The sequence below is a fragment of the Staurois parvus genome, unplaced genomic scaffold (genome assembly GCF_062004578.1).
Source record: "Staurois parvus isolate SC_StPar_1 unplaced genomic scaffold, SC_StPar_1.0 ptg000198l, whole genome shotgun sequence".
Lineage (NCBI taxonomy): Eukaryota > Metazoa > Chordata > Amphibia > Anura > Ranidae > Staurois > Staurois parvus.
In genome coordinates, this window is record NW_028317994.1 from 16,465,113 (window position 1) to 16,480,804 (window position 15,692).

Here is a 15,692-nt window from a genome sequence, read left to right on the forward strand (position 1 = left end):
GTCATGGGGAATGTGAGAGTCAGAGAGAGAGGAAGCCTACCTGTTGGCTTAGAAATTGCTACTGGAGGCAGAATCCCCCAGTAAAAAAATTAAATAAAAAATAGGATCTGGCAGAATCCCCCAGTAAAAAAAATAAAATAAAAAATAGGATTTGGCAGAATCCCCCAGTAGCAGAACAAAAAGTGACTTGGGCATTATCAGGGAAGGAAGGATAGATAAAGATTAGAGTAAAAAATAGGGGAAAAAGGACTGGTTTAACTATCCTTGTGCACAGTGCCACCTTGTGGATATATACAGAGACTTTGTGTTCCAAACAGAAGTAGTTTATCAACTGTAATGTTAAACAGCGAACACATTTTTCTCAAGCAACATTTACAAATAAGACACAGGTAAAAGAAATCCTTAGCATGTTTTTAATAAATGCAAAACATCATTTTAGATCATCACACCTATAAAATGTAAAATATGTACATCTTAACAAGCATGATTTATACATTTTCCTATGAGGTGACTGCCAGTCATTAACATTCAGAAAAGCAATAGGCAAGCTGTGGATTTCTGATAGCAAACAAAGCATGTTGGAAAATGTATTTTTGAAAAGCTGCAGAGCTACAGGTTGCCCAAGCTTTATTTAAAAAGGCATACATGGCATATTTAACATTTTATTTAAAAAAGCCATCAACACCTCTGTCTCATAAGTATTGATATAATAAAAACAAAATAAAATCAGAACTGCAATCTTTCTGTTCAGAATAAAAGTACACATAGGTCTAATAAGTAAAAATTTCCCTCTTCATTTAGCAAAGGGTAATATTCATGAACCGAACAGGCTAATTTTTTTTTTTCCGTTTGCCTTTGGAAGATCTGAAATTATGTATAAATATCTACACATCCCTGAGGTATTTTACACAACACAATATATTTAACAATTAATTTTTTGTACATTGCTTTACAGTTAAATTGCGCTCTCACTTAAAATTCCAAACAGTAGCAAGTCTGAGGACGCATGTGAAAACAAGTTACTTCCACAAATTAAAAAAAAATGTACAGAGTTTTGAGCTATATACAATATTGGACAGCAATAAAAATGGTTATATTTATATATATATATATATATATATATATATATATATATATATATACACACACACATATATACATATATATATATATACATATATACATACACACACATACATATACACACACACACACAGCATTGATAAAATGTGATGCAAGAATAAGAAATGACTGCCTAAACAGTATTTGTGGCAATCTAAACACAAACATAAAAAAAAGAAGTCTGCTAAAGACTTTCATACTGGCACTGACAATTGTAAATTCTATTTAAATAAAATATCAACAATATTTTGAGGTAATTATATCAATATACATGAATATATTGATTTGTACTGTTGTTTTCACGCAACTACTGCTCAAGTAAATGCCCTTCAGGACGGGAAGGAAAAAGACATGTATAAGAGCCTATTTATTCTCAGAGACTGCTTTTTCACAACCTATCACTCCCTCATTTGAAAGAAATAATTACACCAGGTTTACAACAGCATAAATGATTCTATACATTTAAAAAAAAAACTGACTTCTAAGATATTTTAACATGGGTAAAAAATAATACAATTGCCAGGGTAGCTTCCTAAAATAGGGTGAAACTGTCAAAATCTTTTACAAGAAAAATAAAAAATTTAAATATTGATTTCATTATTGTTATCCATTGTTATTGATTATCCGCTACTACAAGAACATTTTAAGTGTGAAATGAGCCTTTTGGAAACATTTTATTAGGATCCCTTCAATCTGCTCATCTTTTTTGTGCTTTTGGTTTTAACTTTTGTATATAAAAGGTTAATCTTTTAACTAAAGGTGCATTTCCTTGCTGTACGGTCACGTGCTTGACTATCATTCAGAGGATGGAGAATTGGAATACACTATTTCCACTGTTCACCAAACAGCTGGATCATTCAGGAAAGTTTGGGCTGCCCATGCTGGACTGTAGGCCAGGTATTACACATGCACTGTGTACAGAGTAATTATTTGATTATATCCCCACCTTCCAGGCACTGGAAACTTTGTTCAGTAAGCTTTACTGCATTGCAAACTCACTGCTGGTTTGGAGGATGAAGGACGCCACTGCTTTGCACAATACAAGAGAAGAGAAACTAAATATTTGCCAGCAAAAGTAGTAACTGCACAGAGCTTGCACCTTTTTTCTATGATGTCTGTTCATAATTCAAATTTAAAAATATAATTTCCTTAAAATATTAGTTATTTACACCCAACAGTTTTTTACGCCTAACAATTGATCGTGAGAAAATATCCAATTAATGAGGTCAGCTAATGTATGGCATCTCCTTAAAGTGGTTGGAAACCCTCACATATAAACAGTGAAGTGACTGGGCTCAGGTGATACATAGAGATGAAACAAATCCTCCAACATAAGTTGTACCTGTTTATCTGCAGTATCATATTCTCTACATCTGTTTAAAGTGCTGAATTTATAAAGCTTGCCTGAACTTCCAGAAAAAGGGACAGAGCTGAAATTAGTGGTGCACCAAAATGAAAATTCTGGTGCCGAAACCAAAACCGAAACTTCAAAATGCACTTGGCCGAAATCGAAAAAAAAAAATGTATATACCCCAATTTCTTGGTAAAATATGAAAAAGGATGTTACGGCGAGAAAACAGATACCAAACGTGTCATACTTTAAAATTGCGCACGTTCGTGGAATGGCGTGAAACTGTGGTACTTAAAAATGATGCTTTGGGTGATGCTTTAAAAATGTCTACAGGTTAGCAGTGTAAAGTTACAGAGGAGGTTTAGTGCGAGAATTATTGTTCTTGCTCTGACATTCATGGAGATACCTCACGTGTGGGGTTTGAACACCATTTACATATGTGGGCATGGCCTACGTATGCGTTCACCACTGTGTGCGAGCACGGGGGCACTTTAAACATTTTTTTTTTTTTTTGCACTGTCCCTTTAAAAAAAAAAATGTAATCACTTTTATTCTTATCACAAGAAATGCATGCATCCCTTATGATATAAATAATTAGTGACAGGTCCTCTTTCCGGAGAGATAAGGGGTCAATAAGACCCCACATCAAAAAAAGCATTGATCCAGTGCTTTAAAAAAGGGCATAGAGATGAGTGGAGGCCAACTTTCCTTCACTCATCTCTATGCCCAGTGCCGGGATTGCTCGATGGTTTCTCAGGTAAGACTCAGAACTACTGAGCAGCGGCCGGGCGTGCGGCGGTGAGGGGCGGGGTTTATTCGGCAACTGTGTCGGTGCTTTTTTTTTTTCATTTCGCCTGACAGCCGAAAGGGGTGTTTTCGGCCACTGAAATTTCGGGGCATCCCTAGCTGAGAAATTTCACTCTACTCTCAGAGCTCTCCTCACTGAGCTCTGCAGATTGGAGGGAATATACACCCAGCACATGGGAACAGACTGAGGCTGTAAATCTGCTGGAGGTCCCTCCCCGTCAACATTTTTCTCTTGGTGTCAGGAAAACTTGTAAGAAAAGAGCCATGTTAATAGCAGAGGAATGAGGCAGTAGACAGAAATGACACTTATGCTCTTAAAAGAAACAAGTACACACTATAGAGGGATAAGATTTGTTCCTACTTCATGTCTGAGATTTACAACCACTTTAAACATCACCACTGATTGCTTTATTTCCAAACACACCTTTGTTAATGACCAACCAAACAGGCACAATGGCAGCAGACTGAAAACTATTAACATTTATGGTTTGTGGCTGCTTTGACGCACAGTTGATTAGGAACAGTGGAAAATTAGATTTGAGTAGTTTTCAGTGCTGCTGTTAGAAACCCTGCTATTCAGCTGTTTGCAGAGTTTAAAAGAACAAGAGCCCTGCTAGGTCACATTTAGGGCTAAAACCCTTAAAAAAAAAAATCCATTCCCACTACTGGGTAGACAATCTAGTACTTACCTGGCATCAACACGCAACATGAGGGGAACCTCTACTACAAGGACACAGGCAGAAATAATAGTTTTTTACAGGGTTTTTTTTTTTTTTTAAGAGCTTTTATTGCTGTTTGTGTTGCCATTTGAGAGTTCCCTTATTTCCTGCCATGTCACTGGGGACAAGAAGAAAGAAAATTGTTCCAACTCGTAAAGCAGTATTAAACACATAAGCATTTATTATATTGCAGCTTACCAATTTTTGGACATGATAACTGCATTTGTTTTCTTTCTTTCCTTTATTTTTACCTGTTGATCCTGCCAGTAAGACTGTTTTTCAAAAGAACAAACTCCCCTGCAAATTTATCAGTTAGGAGTGTTGAGACAAACCTATCACTTACAGGGTTGCTTACAATGATCAATTTTATTTATGTAAAACCTTTATCCCAAATGGAAACAAAAACTGCTTGTGCAGCTGCAGTGTGAGTTTGAGTTTGCCTTCAAATTAGTTACTTAGTGTATCTAAATCTGCTAGGACATCTAATACTCTAATACCCAAATTAGCGATGCTGCTGTCCGTTGTGCCCATGTGCTCCTTCATCCAGAGTGGGGGCACTCTAATACAGGAGGTGTGTCACTGGCAAGATCACCAGTTGTAAACGGGAAAAATCCTACAAAAAGAAAACTAAAGCAGCCACCATATCTAATGATTAGTAAGCTGAAATATATAAAAATTTTTGGTTTTGAGTTTAATATGACTTTAAAAAGTGCCTGGAGTTCAACCTTTTAGTCAGTATCGGGGTATTTAAACTGGATCTGTACTTCAAAAAAAAAAAATAAATGCTAGTTTAAAGAGTATAGAATTGTGAAATGTAATTTTGCCTAGGCAGTACCTTCTACCTTTTTGCCCTGAATGTTTTCTAAAATACAGCAGTGCAGTTACTGATATTAGACTGCATCCAGACACTCCTATGCCTTAAGATATATGTATATATATATATATATATTTTTATTTTTTTTTGCAGTGCGATATAATTTAAGGCACTGCGATCTCTGACTTCTGGTCTCAGGAGGTTTGGTGATGTCACTACTGTGCTGCTCACTTTTTCCTGTCGGCTTAATATAATAAAAAGATAGCTGTATTTAAAGGACCTGCAGTGCAAGCACTCCGCTGCTTCGTTCTGTGTATCTGTGCTTTCTACATCCTTTCTGTGGCCTCCTAACCATGACCCCACCAGTCAACAAGGAGCAACACTAGCATGATGAACCAATGGCCTGCTCCTCCACAAAGAGGGCCACCTTCACACACAATGCAGAAAAAGGGCTGAAAAGTCAGCAATGGGGAAAAGATCAGCTGTAAAGAGCTTACAGCCAATATTTGTGATTAGTACTTTATGTGCTGCTTTTTTAGAGCTCAGCTTTCACAAATACAAGTCCTCTTTAACAACTGGGATTGCCCAAATAGCTTTTAAAAAAAACAAACAAAAAAAAAAGCTTAAACTATTTTTACCCTTTTCAATGAACACCAATTCAGTTAGATCTAGTGACGTGGGATACTCTTGCCTAATATGGTCATTTCTGAAGAAATAGTGACACATACATACATACATATATAGATCCGTGGGGTTATCTATTTGCATAACTAGAATAATGCCCGTTTGTTTTCAAGACTCCCAACAATTCTGCCTATCATTCTATCTATGGAGGATTTCATCTAGCATGCAAGGAACAATGAATGTCCAGTGAACAGGGATCTACAAAGTCTTATGCTGCCTAGGGAACAGAAAATATGCCCTCAGTGCACTGGCCCATTTATTCTTGTTTCATGGCTGCAGGTACAAGCAGAATAAAATGTACTGTGCTAAGTGCTATTTCTCCTACAAAAGGCACAATGGTATGTAATAGTTAAAGCAATTAAAATTATGCTACTGCTTTCTTTCAATGCTGATAAGCCAAAAAAAATTGCCAATCTTAATAGCAAGCTATATTTTTCCTTAAAGGCCTTGCACTTACAGAAGTGTCCAGTCATCAATTATACCTAAATTATATGACAAGATATCTTATTTATAATGAAAATTAACATGGTAAGGAGAGACCTACCAGCAGGTGTCTGAAGACAAGATTTCCCAAAGCTTTTTTGGTGCACAGACCAAAATAGTCATGACACAAGATCCAGGAAAAGTATATAGGCCAGTCACATGTAATCAATCTGACCAACTGATGCTTGCTGATAGCAGTGATTGTGCTCACTTCATCTGGAAGAGTCACCAGAGAAAACAACTCATACCAGTGAAGGTATCTGTCCATAAACATGTACATTTGGATAATATATTATTGAACAAGGGGCTCTTTCTTTTCAATTTTGACTTCATACAAATGCAAAGTATTATCTGGATGCTGCCTGTGCTGAGCAAGCAACATACTGTGTTCACAAAGCAGCAGAGAAGTCACTTGGAATGAGACCCAGAAGCTAGCGGAGGTCACTGGAGTAACGGCACATACTACAATTTCCAGCTTCCGGAGGGATCCCACAGGTATGGCACATAAATACTTACACTGGTCCAAGCTGCACCAATATAGAAAAATGCTAAACCTGGAATTCATCTTAAGTGTCATTAAACTCAAATTTTTTGTGTGCTTTATAATATAATATGTCTGTTGAAGCTTTCAATAATGAATAAATATCTGGTTGATACAGCTTTTCCCATGGGACCTTCCTCTCCTCTGGTTGCTGCATTGCCACTTGCAGTGTGCATGCTCTGCCATGTGCCTTGAGGGAAGTTTTCACTTCCTAGTTTTCTCCCCAAGCTGCCCCATATGACTGTTAATCATCTTACAGAGTAGTTCTGACTGTATGACATCATCTTTCCCCCTCCCCTACTGTCCACCCACCAGGAGAATGACTGGCAGAATCTCTCTTCACACCAAGATCTGTCCTATGTGACACACAAAGCAGAGACTTGTGTTCAATTCATGGGACAAGTGTAAAAGGGAAACCATGGAATACATGGCTAACCTTCAGTAGAGTTTAAAAGAAAATGTATATTTTAAAACTGTAGGCATCTCAAATCTCGAATAAAAGCGCTTAAAGGACTATAAAAATAATGCCAATTGCTTGACCCCAGTGTGTTGTGCCATTTTAGCAGGACACAAAGCTGTAAAAGGTAATATTTTTAGGTCACCAAGAATAGGTGTGATGTATATATATATCTCTCTAGTTCTTTCAAAGATCATTAAATATCTTATTCTGTTCCATGTGTACAAAACAAGACATATATCTATAGGTTCAATATGAGCTAAATTCAACCAAGGAACATGTTCTAGGATTAACATAAGCCCTTAGAAAAAAGGTAATGTATAGTTTGTTGCCAACTGTACAATGATTCTGTGCATTTCATGACAAAAATACAAAAACATATCTTAATTTCGTCAAACATGATGAAGATGCAATCTCGCTGCACTGACTAAACATGGCACTGTCCATTTTCCATGGCTTCCATGGTTTACAGTCTATCAAACATATACAAAGTGAAGGTGATGCCTCCATTAAAGAAAAAAAAAAAGTTTTCTTTCTGCTCCAGAGTACAATTGGGTCTGCAGATTTTGGAGAAGCCTTATTTGCACTCCTCACTGCAAAAGCTAGTACGGCCATACAGCTTTGCCATACGGTGTATCTCATTCTGTTCGCCATAACACAGAAAGGTCCATGCATTATCCCAGCAAATTGTGCTATGTTCATGCTCCCATAGACTCCCGCATTCTTTCAACTTTTACAGTGAGCTCTTTAAAGGAAGGACGCAGACTGATAGTATTGTTCCAGCATTCTGTCATGGTTTGGTAGATCTGAAAAAAAGAAGTTTTCAAATTTAAGTATACTGTGTGGTTCCTTTAAGAGGATATTACCATTTCTAGACAAATTCCACAGCACCAATACAAATATGTGGATACATATAAATGGAGTGTGGATAAACACTAAGCACATTTGAGACAAAAGCACAGAAAACATTTTATTACAGTATGCACCCACTAATGTATTTAGGAGTTTTTTTGATTCCTTGGTGTGTTCTGCTTTTTGATATTACATATGTTATTATAATTTTTAAATCTACTTTCTCAGTGAAAACAACATTTTACCTGCTGTTACTTTGAAAATGGTATGCCACAATTATCAGGAGATATAAACTAGGTCAACTTTGGTACTGCAAAAGTCCCCATATTTTTTTTTATAGAGTAGCTTTAAGTAAGATTTAATGTGGAAAAAAAACCTCCAGTCCAGTATTAATGTGGTAATTACTTCATGCAAATGGAAATGCAGTGATTGTAATGCTTTTTATGGAATAAATAAATTAAAAAATAACTAAAGACAAAACATTTTCTAATTAGTGGAGAGGGATTAGAACACGTTAGCTTCTTACTGCTATCTGTCCCCTCATTAGCGAGATTCGCCCTATTTGTCATGTTTACCATGATTGCCGAAAGAGAAAATAAAGGAAAATCACAAATTTTGGGTAGTCCCCAGAACAGTGATAGAGGGGAGGGGGAATGTTCCACTTGGGGCAGTCTTGCTTTACTAATCTCCATTTATGATTTATTGACTTCTGAATGAGCATTTGTGAGAATGTACCTTTCATGTAATCAGAAGATCGGGGGTGCAATGCCAGGATCCTGCAGACTCTCAGTAAGTTGTCTACCTGTATCTCCCATACAGGCAGGCAGTTACTGAATGGCAGGAAGATTCAATGAACTACAAGAGTGATCACCAGCACCTTCGCAATTAATTAAGAACTACAAGCTGTCAGCAGCAATGGATGATGGTACTTGTAGTCTATTAATTCACAGAAAACTCTGAATGAAAGAGGTGGCTGTGTGAGCAGAGCCCCACATGGCCACGCAGTTTACAAATTGTGACAGTGGGCGCGGGGAGAAGAACTCTTTTTTCCACTGTCAGAGAGAGGGCAGCGCTGGTGGAGGGAGGTGGGGGCATAGGAACATGATACACCCTAAATATTGGTGTAACATATAACATGCTTCTAAAGGTGAACCTATCCTTTAAAGCACAGGAGTTTTAGTGGAATGTTACATAATATAAAAGATCAATCACATGGCATTACAGTGCTGTACCATGTTAGTCATATAAATATCCAATTATCTCTATCCATACACTGATAGAAACTGAAATGTGATAAAACTGCAGATAAACCTTCTTTGGCTCTGCAGTGTTGTACTACGCCTCTGTAGTGTTGTAGTATATCTGAGTATATACACTGAACTAATTCCTAACAGAAAAGCTGCAGTACATCCCAAACATTGTCCTACAAAAGTTCAGTATTAACATTTTTCCAAACAATAGTACTCCACACTGCAAATATGTAATACCTCATTAGGGCAGCCCTCTGGTTGTGGCAGTCTCCCGTCATTCTTCAGCAACTCGATCAAGTGAAATACAATCATCTGTCCCTGTTTATCATTTCCAATCATCCTCATAAACTCCTACAAATAAATCAGATTTGGGAAAAGAAAACTTATTGCAAACATGAAAAAAATGTGCAAGTCAGATTTTAAACGACTTTTTAATGAACAATGCAATGCTACCACAAAATGTGTGCTGATTGAAAAGGGAAATTTAGTTTACATCATAAACAAAACATGCCTGCCTCTTCTCCCTGCAGTCAACATATACAGTATACAATGTGAATGTAATTAATTGACTGAAAGTACAGACATTATAGTACTTTTCCGCTGCATTTTATTCAAAAGTATAATTTCAACAATAAGTCACTGAACTTTAAAAGCTGTCGAAGAAACTTTGCTACTATGCAGTCAAAAACACCACTCATCCAGATTATAGACTGCTCCTAACATCTGGAGTAGATGGGTCTGATGGGCAGATGAGGACTATACAGTTTAATTTCTATTCTTCCTTTGTGTTGTGAATCATAAATCAACATCTCAAGTCAGATTTCTATAAAGAACTACATAGTATCGGTAATTTCTGTATTAGACAGCCTAGGAGTATTAGCCTAGGACAGCATTAGGAGTCTGCAGTGGATTATTCCTCACTATAAATAGGTAAACAAAAGGGGTCCATAATCACCTAACAAAAAGTAATGGGACAAAGTACCCCACCATTTCCCTTGAAAAAAAAATGTAGACTTTGATCTCCCAGATATAATTTATTGCTTCTGTGATTGGTTAAATGTTCAATACAGTTTTTCTCTTATTACAACACCGGAGCTGTGATTACAGCAGGTGCACCTTCCCTCTAAGACAGGGGTGTCCAAACTTTTTTCAAAGAGGGCCAGATTGGATGAAGTGAACATGGTGGAGGGCCGAACATTTTTCCGAACATTCTTTGAACCATTACAATTAAATGCAAATAAATTATTTTATGCCAATTTAATTGCAAACGACATACTTTTCATTTCATAGCATTAAGATCAACTGACAGCTGAGTTTTCACAATGTATTGAAAATAAATTTAAAAAAAGCTTACCTGCACTAATGTGAAGGGTGAAAAAGGTAGCTGGAGCTGAAGTCTCTGCTCAGCAGCCGGGAGGGGAAGAGAAACACACTTCACGCTGGAAGCCCGGCCCTGACGTCACCGCCCTCTGTCACTCCCAGCGCGGCGCAGTCACGCATGCGCACTGCTCTCAAGCAGAAGACTGTCTGCCACAGAAGGGAGGGCCGTGCGACAGCCGCATTTACACAGACCAGGGAGAACGCGCCGCAGTCAGGCATGCGCACTGCCCTCTGCTCTCAAGCAGAAGACTGTCTGCCATAGAAGGGAGGGCCACATTACACAGAGCAGGGAGGGCTGTTGGAGGGCCGTATTAAACCGACCCCTGGGCCGTAAATGGCCCGCGGGCCGGACTTTGGACATGCCTGCTCTAAGAAATAGGATAGGACTAGTAGGAATGCATCAATTTGTGTCATGACACCAGTGTGTGATGATCCTCAGTTATTAGAAAGCCTTGCTTGTTGTCACCACATTGTAGTTATATTATTCTGTACTACTTTTCTTCTGTACTTGGATATGTTAACCACTTGACCTCAGGAAGGTTTTACCTCCTTCATGAGCGGGTATTTTTTGCTATTCAGCACTGTACTACCGTAAAGCGGAGCTCCACCCAAAAGGCAAAGCTCCATTTGTCTGCCCTCCCCCCTCTGCTGCCACATTTGGCACCTTTTGGGGGGAGTGGGTACTTGGTTTTAAAAAAAGATACCCGCTCCCACTTCCGGCTCATTTCGTCGCGGCGAAGAAACTATGAAATCCCCTCCCACCACCATTTCCCTGCAGCTTTCTGGGACACTTCACATTACATCTGCCTGTTTTTTTCTCCCTACTTTGCAATTCGCTACTCTGTGTATAGAGCCCTGTGGTGTTTGTAAACAGAAAATCTACTGTGACCAGGTGGAAAGTGGTTAAAGTATTCATGGCACAATTTCATTTTAAACTGAAGAATTTTCCATTAAGCAATAGGAAAGTTGACTGTCTACTTGAATCAGAGTTTAATGTTATTGACCAAATAATTAATATTTTTTAAAGATCCAATGGGTAAAATAAATATTGAACACATCACCATTTTTTTTAGGTAAATATATTTCTAAAGGTGTTATTGACATGAAATTTAAACCACAAGACTGTAACAACCCAAGTAATCCAAACATACAAAGAAACCAAAACAAATAAGTCCAGAAATTAAGTTGTGTGATAAAATGGAATGACACAGGGAAAGAGTATTGAACACATGAAGAAAGGGGCAAAAAGGCATGGAAAGCCAAGACACCGGCTGAAATCTAGCAGTAATTAGAAAGCAATCCTGCCCCTTGTCAGTGCAAAATAATATTAGCTGGTTCAGTCTCAACTGATGGCCTATAAAAAGGTGGCACATTACCAAGGTGTCACACAAGAAACATCTCATGAAGGATAAAAGCAAAGAGCTCTCTCAAGACTTTTGCAACCTTATTGTTGCAAAACATACTGATGGCATTAAACTTCTGAATGTTCCAGTGAGCACTGTTGGGGCCATAATCCAGAAGTGGAAAGAACATGATTTCACCATAAACCGTCCAAAACCCAGTGCACCTCACTATATTTCTGACAGAGGGGTGAAAAGAATTATGAGAAGAGTTGTCCAAGAGCCAAGGAACACTTGTGGAGAGCTTCGGAAAGACCTGGAATTAGCAGGTACAATTGTTTAAAAAAAAAAAAAAAAACAACAATAAGTAATGCACTCATCCACCATGTCCTTTATGCATTGCATGCTCACCAGGCAAGACTCCATTGCTGAAGAAAAAACATGTTGAAGCTCATTTAAAGTTTGTTGCACAACATTTAGACAAGCCTATGAAATACTGGGAGAATATAGTCTGGTCAGATGAGACCAAAATTGAACTCTTTGGATTCCAGAATACACACCATGCTTGGAGGGCAAATGGCACTGCACATCATCCCAAAAACGCCATACTAACAGTGAAGTTTTGAGGTGGAAACATCATGGTGTGGAGCTGTTTTTAAGCATACGGTACTGGCAAACAATTGTATTGAAGGAAGGATGACTGGAAAAATGTACCAAGACATTCTTGATAAAAATCTGCTGCTATCTACCAGGACGACGAAGATGAAATGAGGGTGGACATTTAAGCAAGACAATAATCACAAGCATAAAGCCAAGGAAACTCTCAATTGGTTTCAAAGAAAGAAAATAAAGCTCCAAGAACAGCCCAGCCAATCATCTGACTTGAATCCAATAGAAAATCTATGGAAAGAAATAAAGATCACAGTTCATAGAAGAGGCCCATGGAACCTTCAAGATTTGAAGACTGTTTGTGTAGAAAAATGGGCCAAAATCACACCTGAGCAATGCATGCTAATAGTTTCGCCATAGAGGAGGAGTCTTGTAGCTGTCATTACAAACAAAGGATTTTGTATGAAGTATTACATTTCAGTTAGCGTGTTCAATAGTTTTCCCTGTGTCATTCCATTTTATTACACATAACAATTTCTGAACTTATTTGTATTGGTTTCTTTGTATGTATGGATCGCATGGGTTGCTACTCACATGTGGTGAAAATGCCATGTCAATAGCACCTTTAGAAATATATTTATTGAGAAAAATGGCGACGTGTTCAATACTGATTTTACCTGCTGTATGTTTCCACAAAAGTAGTTGTAAAAAATTTCATCTAACAGAAGGGGGAAGTGCCAAAGAACTGATGAACTTATAGAAAAATTAAGCTGATACTATAATTCAGGTAAGATTGAAAAGAAAAAAGGGCAAACAATTAAAGTGAAATCATATAAGGCCATATTGTGTTTATTAAGGTCCTGTAGCTATGGCATTTAAAAATAATTAAAGCACTTGAATAATTAACATCTGCAGCTTACAATATGTTCTTCCTAAGAAATGAAATAGTAAATGTTTTCTGAAATACTCAGTTTCAAAATTAGAATACTACAGGTTTAGGCCAGTGTCACACTGACCCGTTTTTCTTTCGCTTTCGTGGTGAAAAAAAAAAAAAAGCGGAAGAGAAACCAGGTGTAACCAAGTATGCCTATGGAACGCTTCACACTGATCGGTTGCTATAGGTCAGGTGCATTTTTATTTTTATTTTTAAATCCTGCCTGCTGCATTTTTGGTAAAAAAAAAAAGTACCAATTGAAATCAATAGAAAACATGGCAAAAATGCACCTGTGGTGTCCTATGAAAAAAACATGGTAAAAACTCCTAACTATTAATGAACATTTAGTTTAACTTTTTATATTGCTTGAGGGCCGCAAAATCATAAGAGGACCAAATGGGGTACCAGTAGGACACATCTTTTTTCTTTTCTTTTAAGTCCCGTGGTGTAGTGAACAGACTCACAAAACTAGCACCCAGTGCAAAAAAAAAAAAAAGAAAAAGTGAACACACTAAAGTGAAGCACACAAAAAAGTGCACAGGGTGTACATCTAGCCCACCTCTGAAGAGAAAGGGCCCTAGCCCCCCGGGGGCGCAAGGTCTACTGGTCCACCTGAGAAGGGAGATCCCATGAGAGGAGGAGACCTTAACCAAAAGACCATGACATGACTCTTCCACACCCCCCCCCAGACTTTCAGGGCAAGGCAAGCGAAAAAGTGCGTATGTGCTATGCAAAGATTGAGTGCAAGTGACAAACATACAAAAAAAAAAAGGGAAGGGGGAAGTGGATAAGTGCATGTGCCATAGTGCAGTACTAAGGCAGGAATAAAAAAATTCCTCTGGTCCTGGCCAAAAGGCCCAGCCCTAAAGGCAACTGTGGAAAAAAAAAATTGACTGGTGTAGTGACCAAGGTGCCTAAAACTCAAAGTGAGCTCCCTCACCATGAGAATTTCTGCACCCCTGGACTGCCACTCCAGGGGCACATACACCACGGGCTTCTTTCTCAGCCCGGCCCTCGGCCAGACCAGTGCAGCCCCATCCCTATCAGAAAGGCATCAGAATTTAGAAAGCTTAGGGAGAGCCTTGCCTACAACTGGGGACAAGCCTGTGCACCAGGCCAAAATCAGCCCGGCAGGAAAAGGCTCCCCCACCACTCTCACCATTCCCACCTAAATTACATCCTGGATTACAAACTGACTCCCCAATTGGCAAAGGGAGCCAGGGTTCTATCCCAGACAACTGATAAGAACAGATACTACACTTGATCTTAGCTAAAAGAACACATCTGTCCTCCCCTGAAAATTGCAACGCTTTTAATCTTTTTAACCAAGTGACTGCCTGCTCAATACATTCTGACCTCTATTACACATTTCAGTCAGCACATTATATTTTTGGCTAACGCATCTTGTCTTAAATGTGGTGGCCTTGGGCAAATCAGTCAACATGAAAAGGCAGAAAATGATTTCATTATGCTTTTACAGAATTTTTCACTGATGCAGTCAATGATGCCATGTGCTAGAAGTGCATACACAGCAGAGCCACTGCAATCAATACATGCCAGTTTGAATTTGGATTGTGAAACAAAATGAATCTTTTTGCATACTGACCGAAGGTGGGCTCTTATTTTTTTCACTGTATGTAAAGAGCTCATAGAGGACAACCCCGAAACTCCACACATCTGAAGCCACAGAGAACTTGCTCTCAGTGAGACTTTCGGGTGCATACCTGCAATGATAACAAACGTAATCTAAATGAAAACCTAACTATGACTAGACAGGAGAATCACATCGTACCCACTATTCAACTGAAAACTTATCAGGTTAAATCCAAAATGAGGACAAGCCTTAAATTATTACTTGGAAAGAAAATACGACTATTTTTACACTGTGGAATGAAAGTAGCTTCTGGAAGACACTACTCATGACATGATATCACATTTTTGGGTATGTGTGAAAATCTCTTAATCACCTTCTTTTATAGGCAACAGAAAAAAAGAAAAGAAAAGAAAAAAGACGGTGTAAAAAACATTCATATTTTAATGATCAAAATAAATAAGAGCAAAAAGCTGCCGTGTTAAGTTAACAATGAAATTTATATTGGAGTGAATGGGAGTCCCTCTCTAAGAGTACCCAGAGAACAATGAGTTCCTTGAGGATGAGTTTGTGGCAAATTCATTATTTTGCAAACATTTAGGCTCCGTTCACGCTGGTGTGATTTCAAAGGTGACTTGAGTCGTGTACCTGTGAGTGTGCATAAAATAAAATTGTTTTTAATGATGGCTGTCCACATCGATGCAAGTCAGCAAAGCATAACTTTGGAAAAGGTTCCTGTACTACTTTGGTGCGATTCC

The 15,692-nt window shown here is 38.2% G+C and overlaps 1 protein-coding gene across 1 annotated transcript in view; it reads right to left on the reverse strand.

Annotated features, from left to right (window-relative positions):
- Nucleotides 1-399: 399 nt before the first annotated feature.
- The window catches only part of JAK2 (Janus kinase 2), a 93,855-nt gene continuing 78,562 nt past the window's right edge, over nt 400-15,692 (reverse strand). The window contains exons 18-20 of the mRNA XM_089678142.1: nt 14,950-15,067; nt 9,318-9,431; nt 400-7,784 (exon numbers count right to left, since the gene is read on the reverse strand). Coding sequence (XP_089534268.1) covers nt 7,677-7,784; nt 9,318-9,431; nt 14,950-15,067 — 340 coding nt within the window. The 3' untranslated portion in view covers nt 400-7,676. The remainder of the gene's footprint in view (nt 7,785-9,317; nt 9,432-14,949; nt 15,068-15,692) is intronic.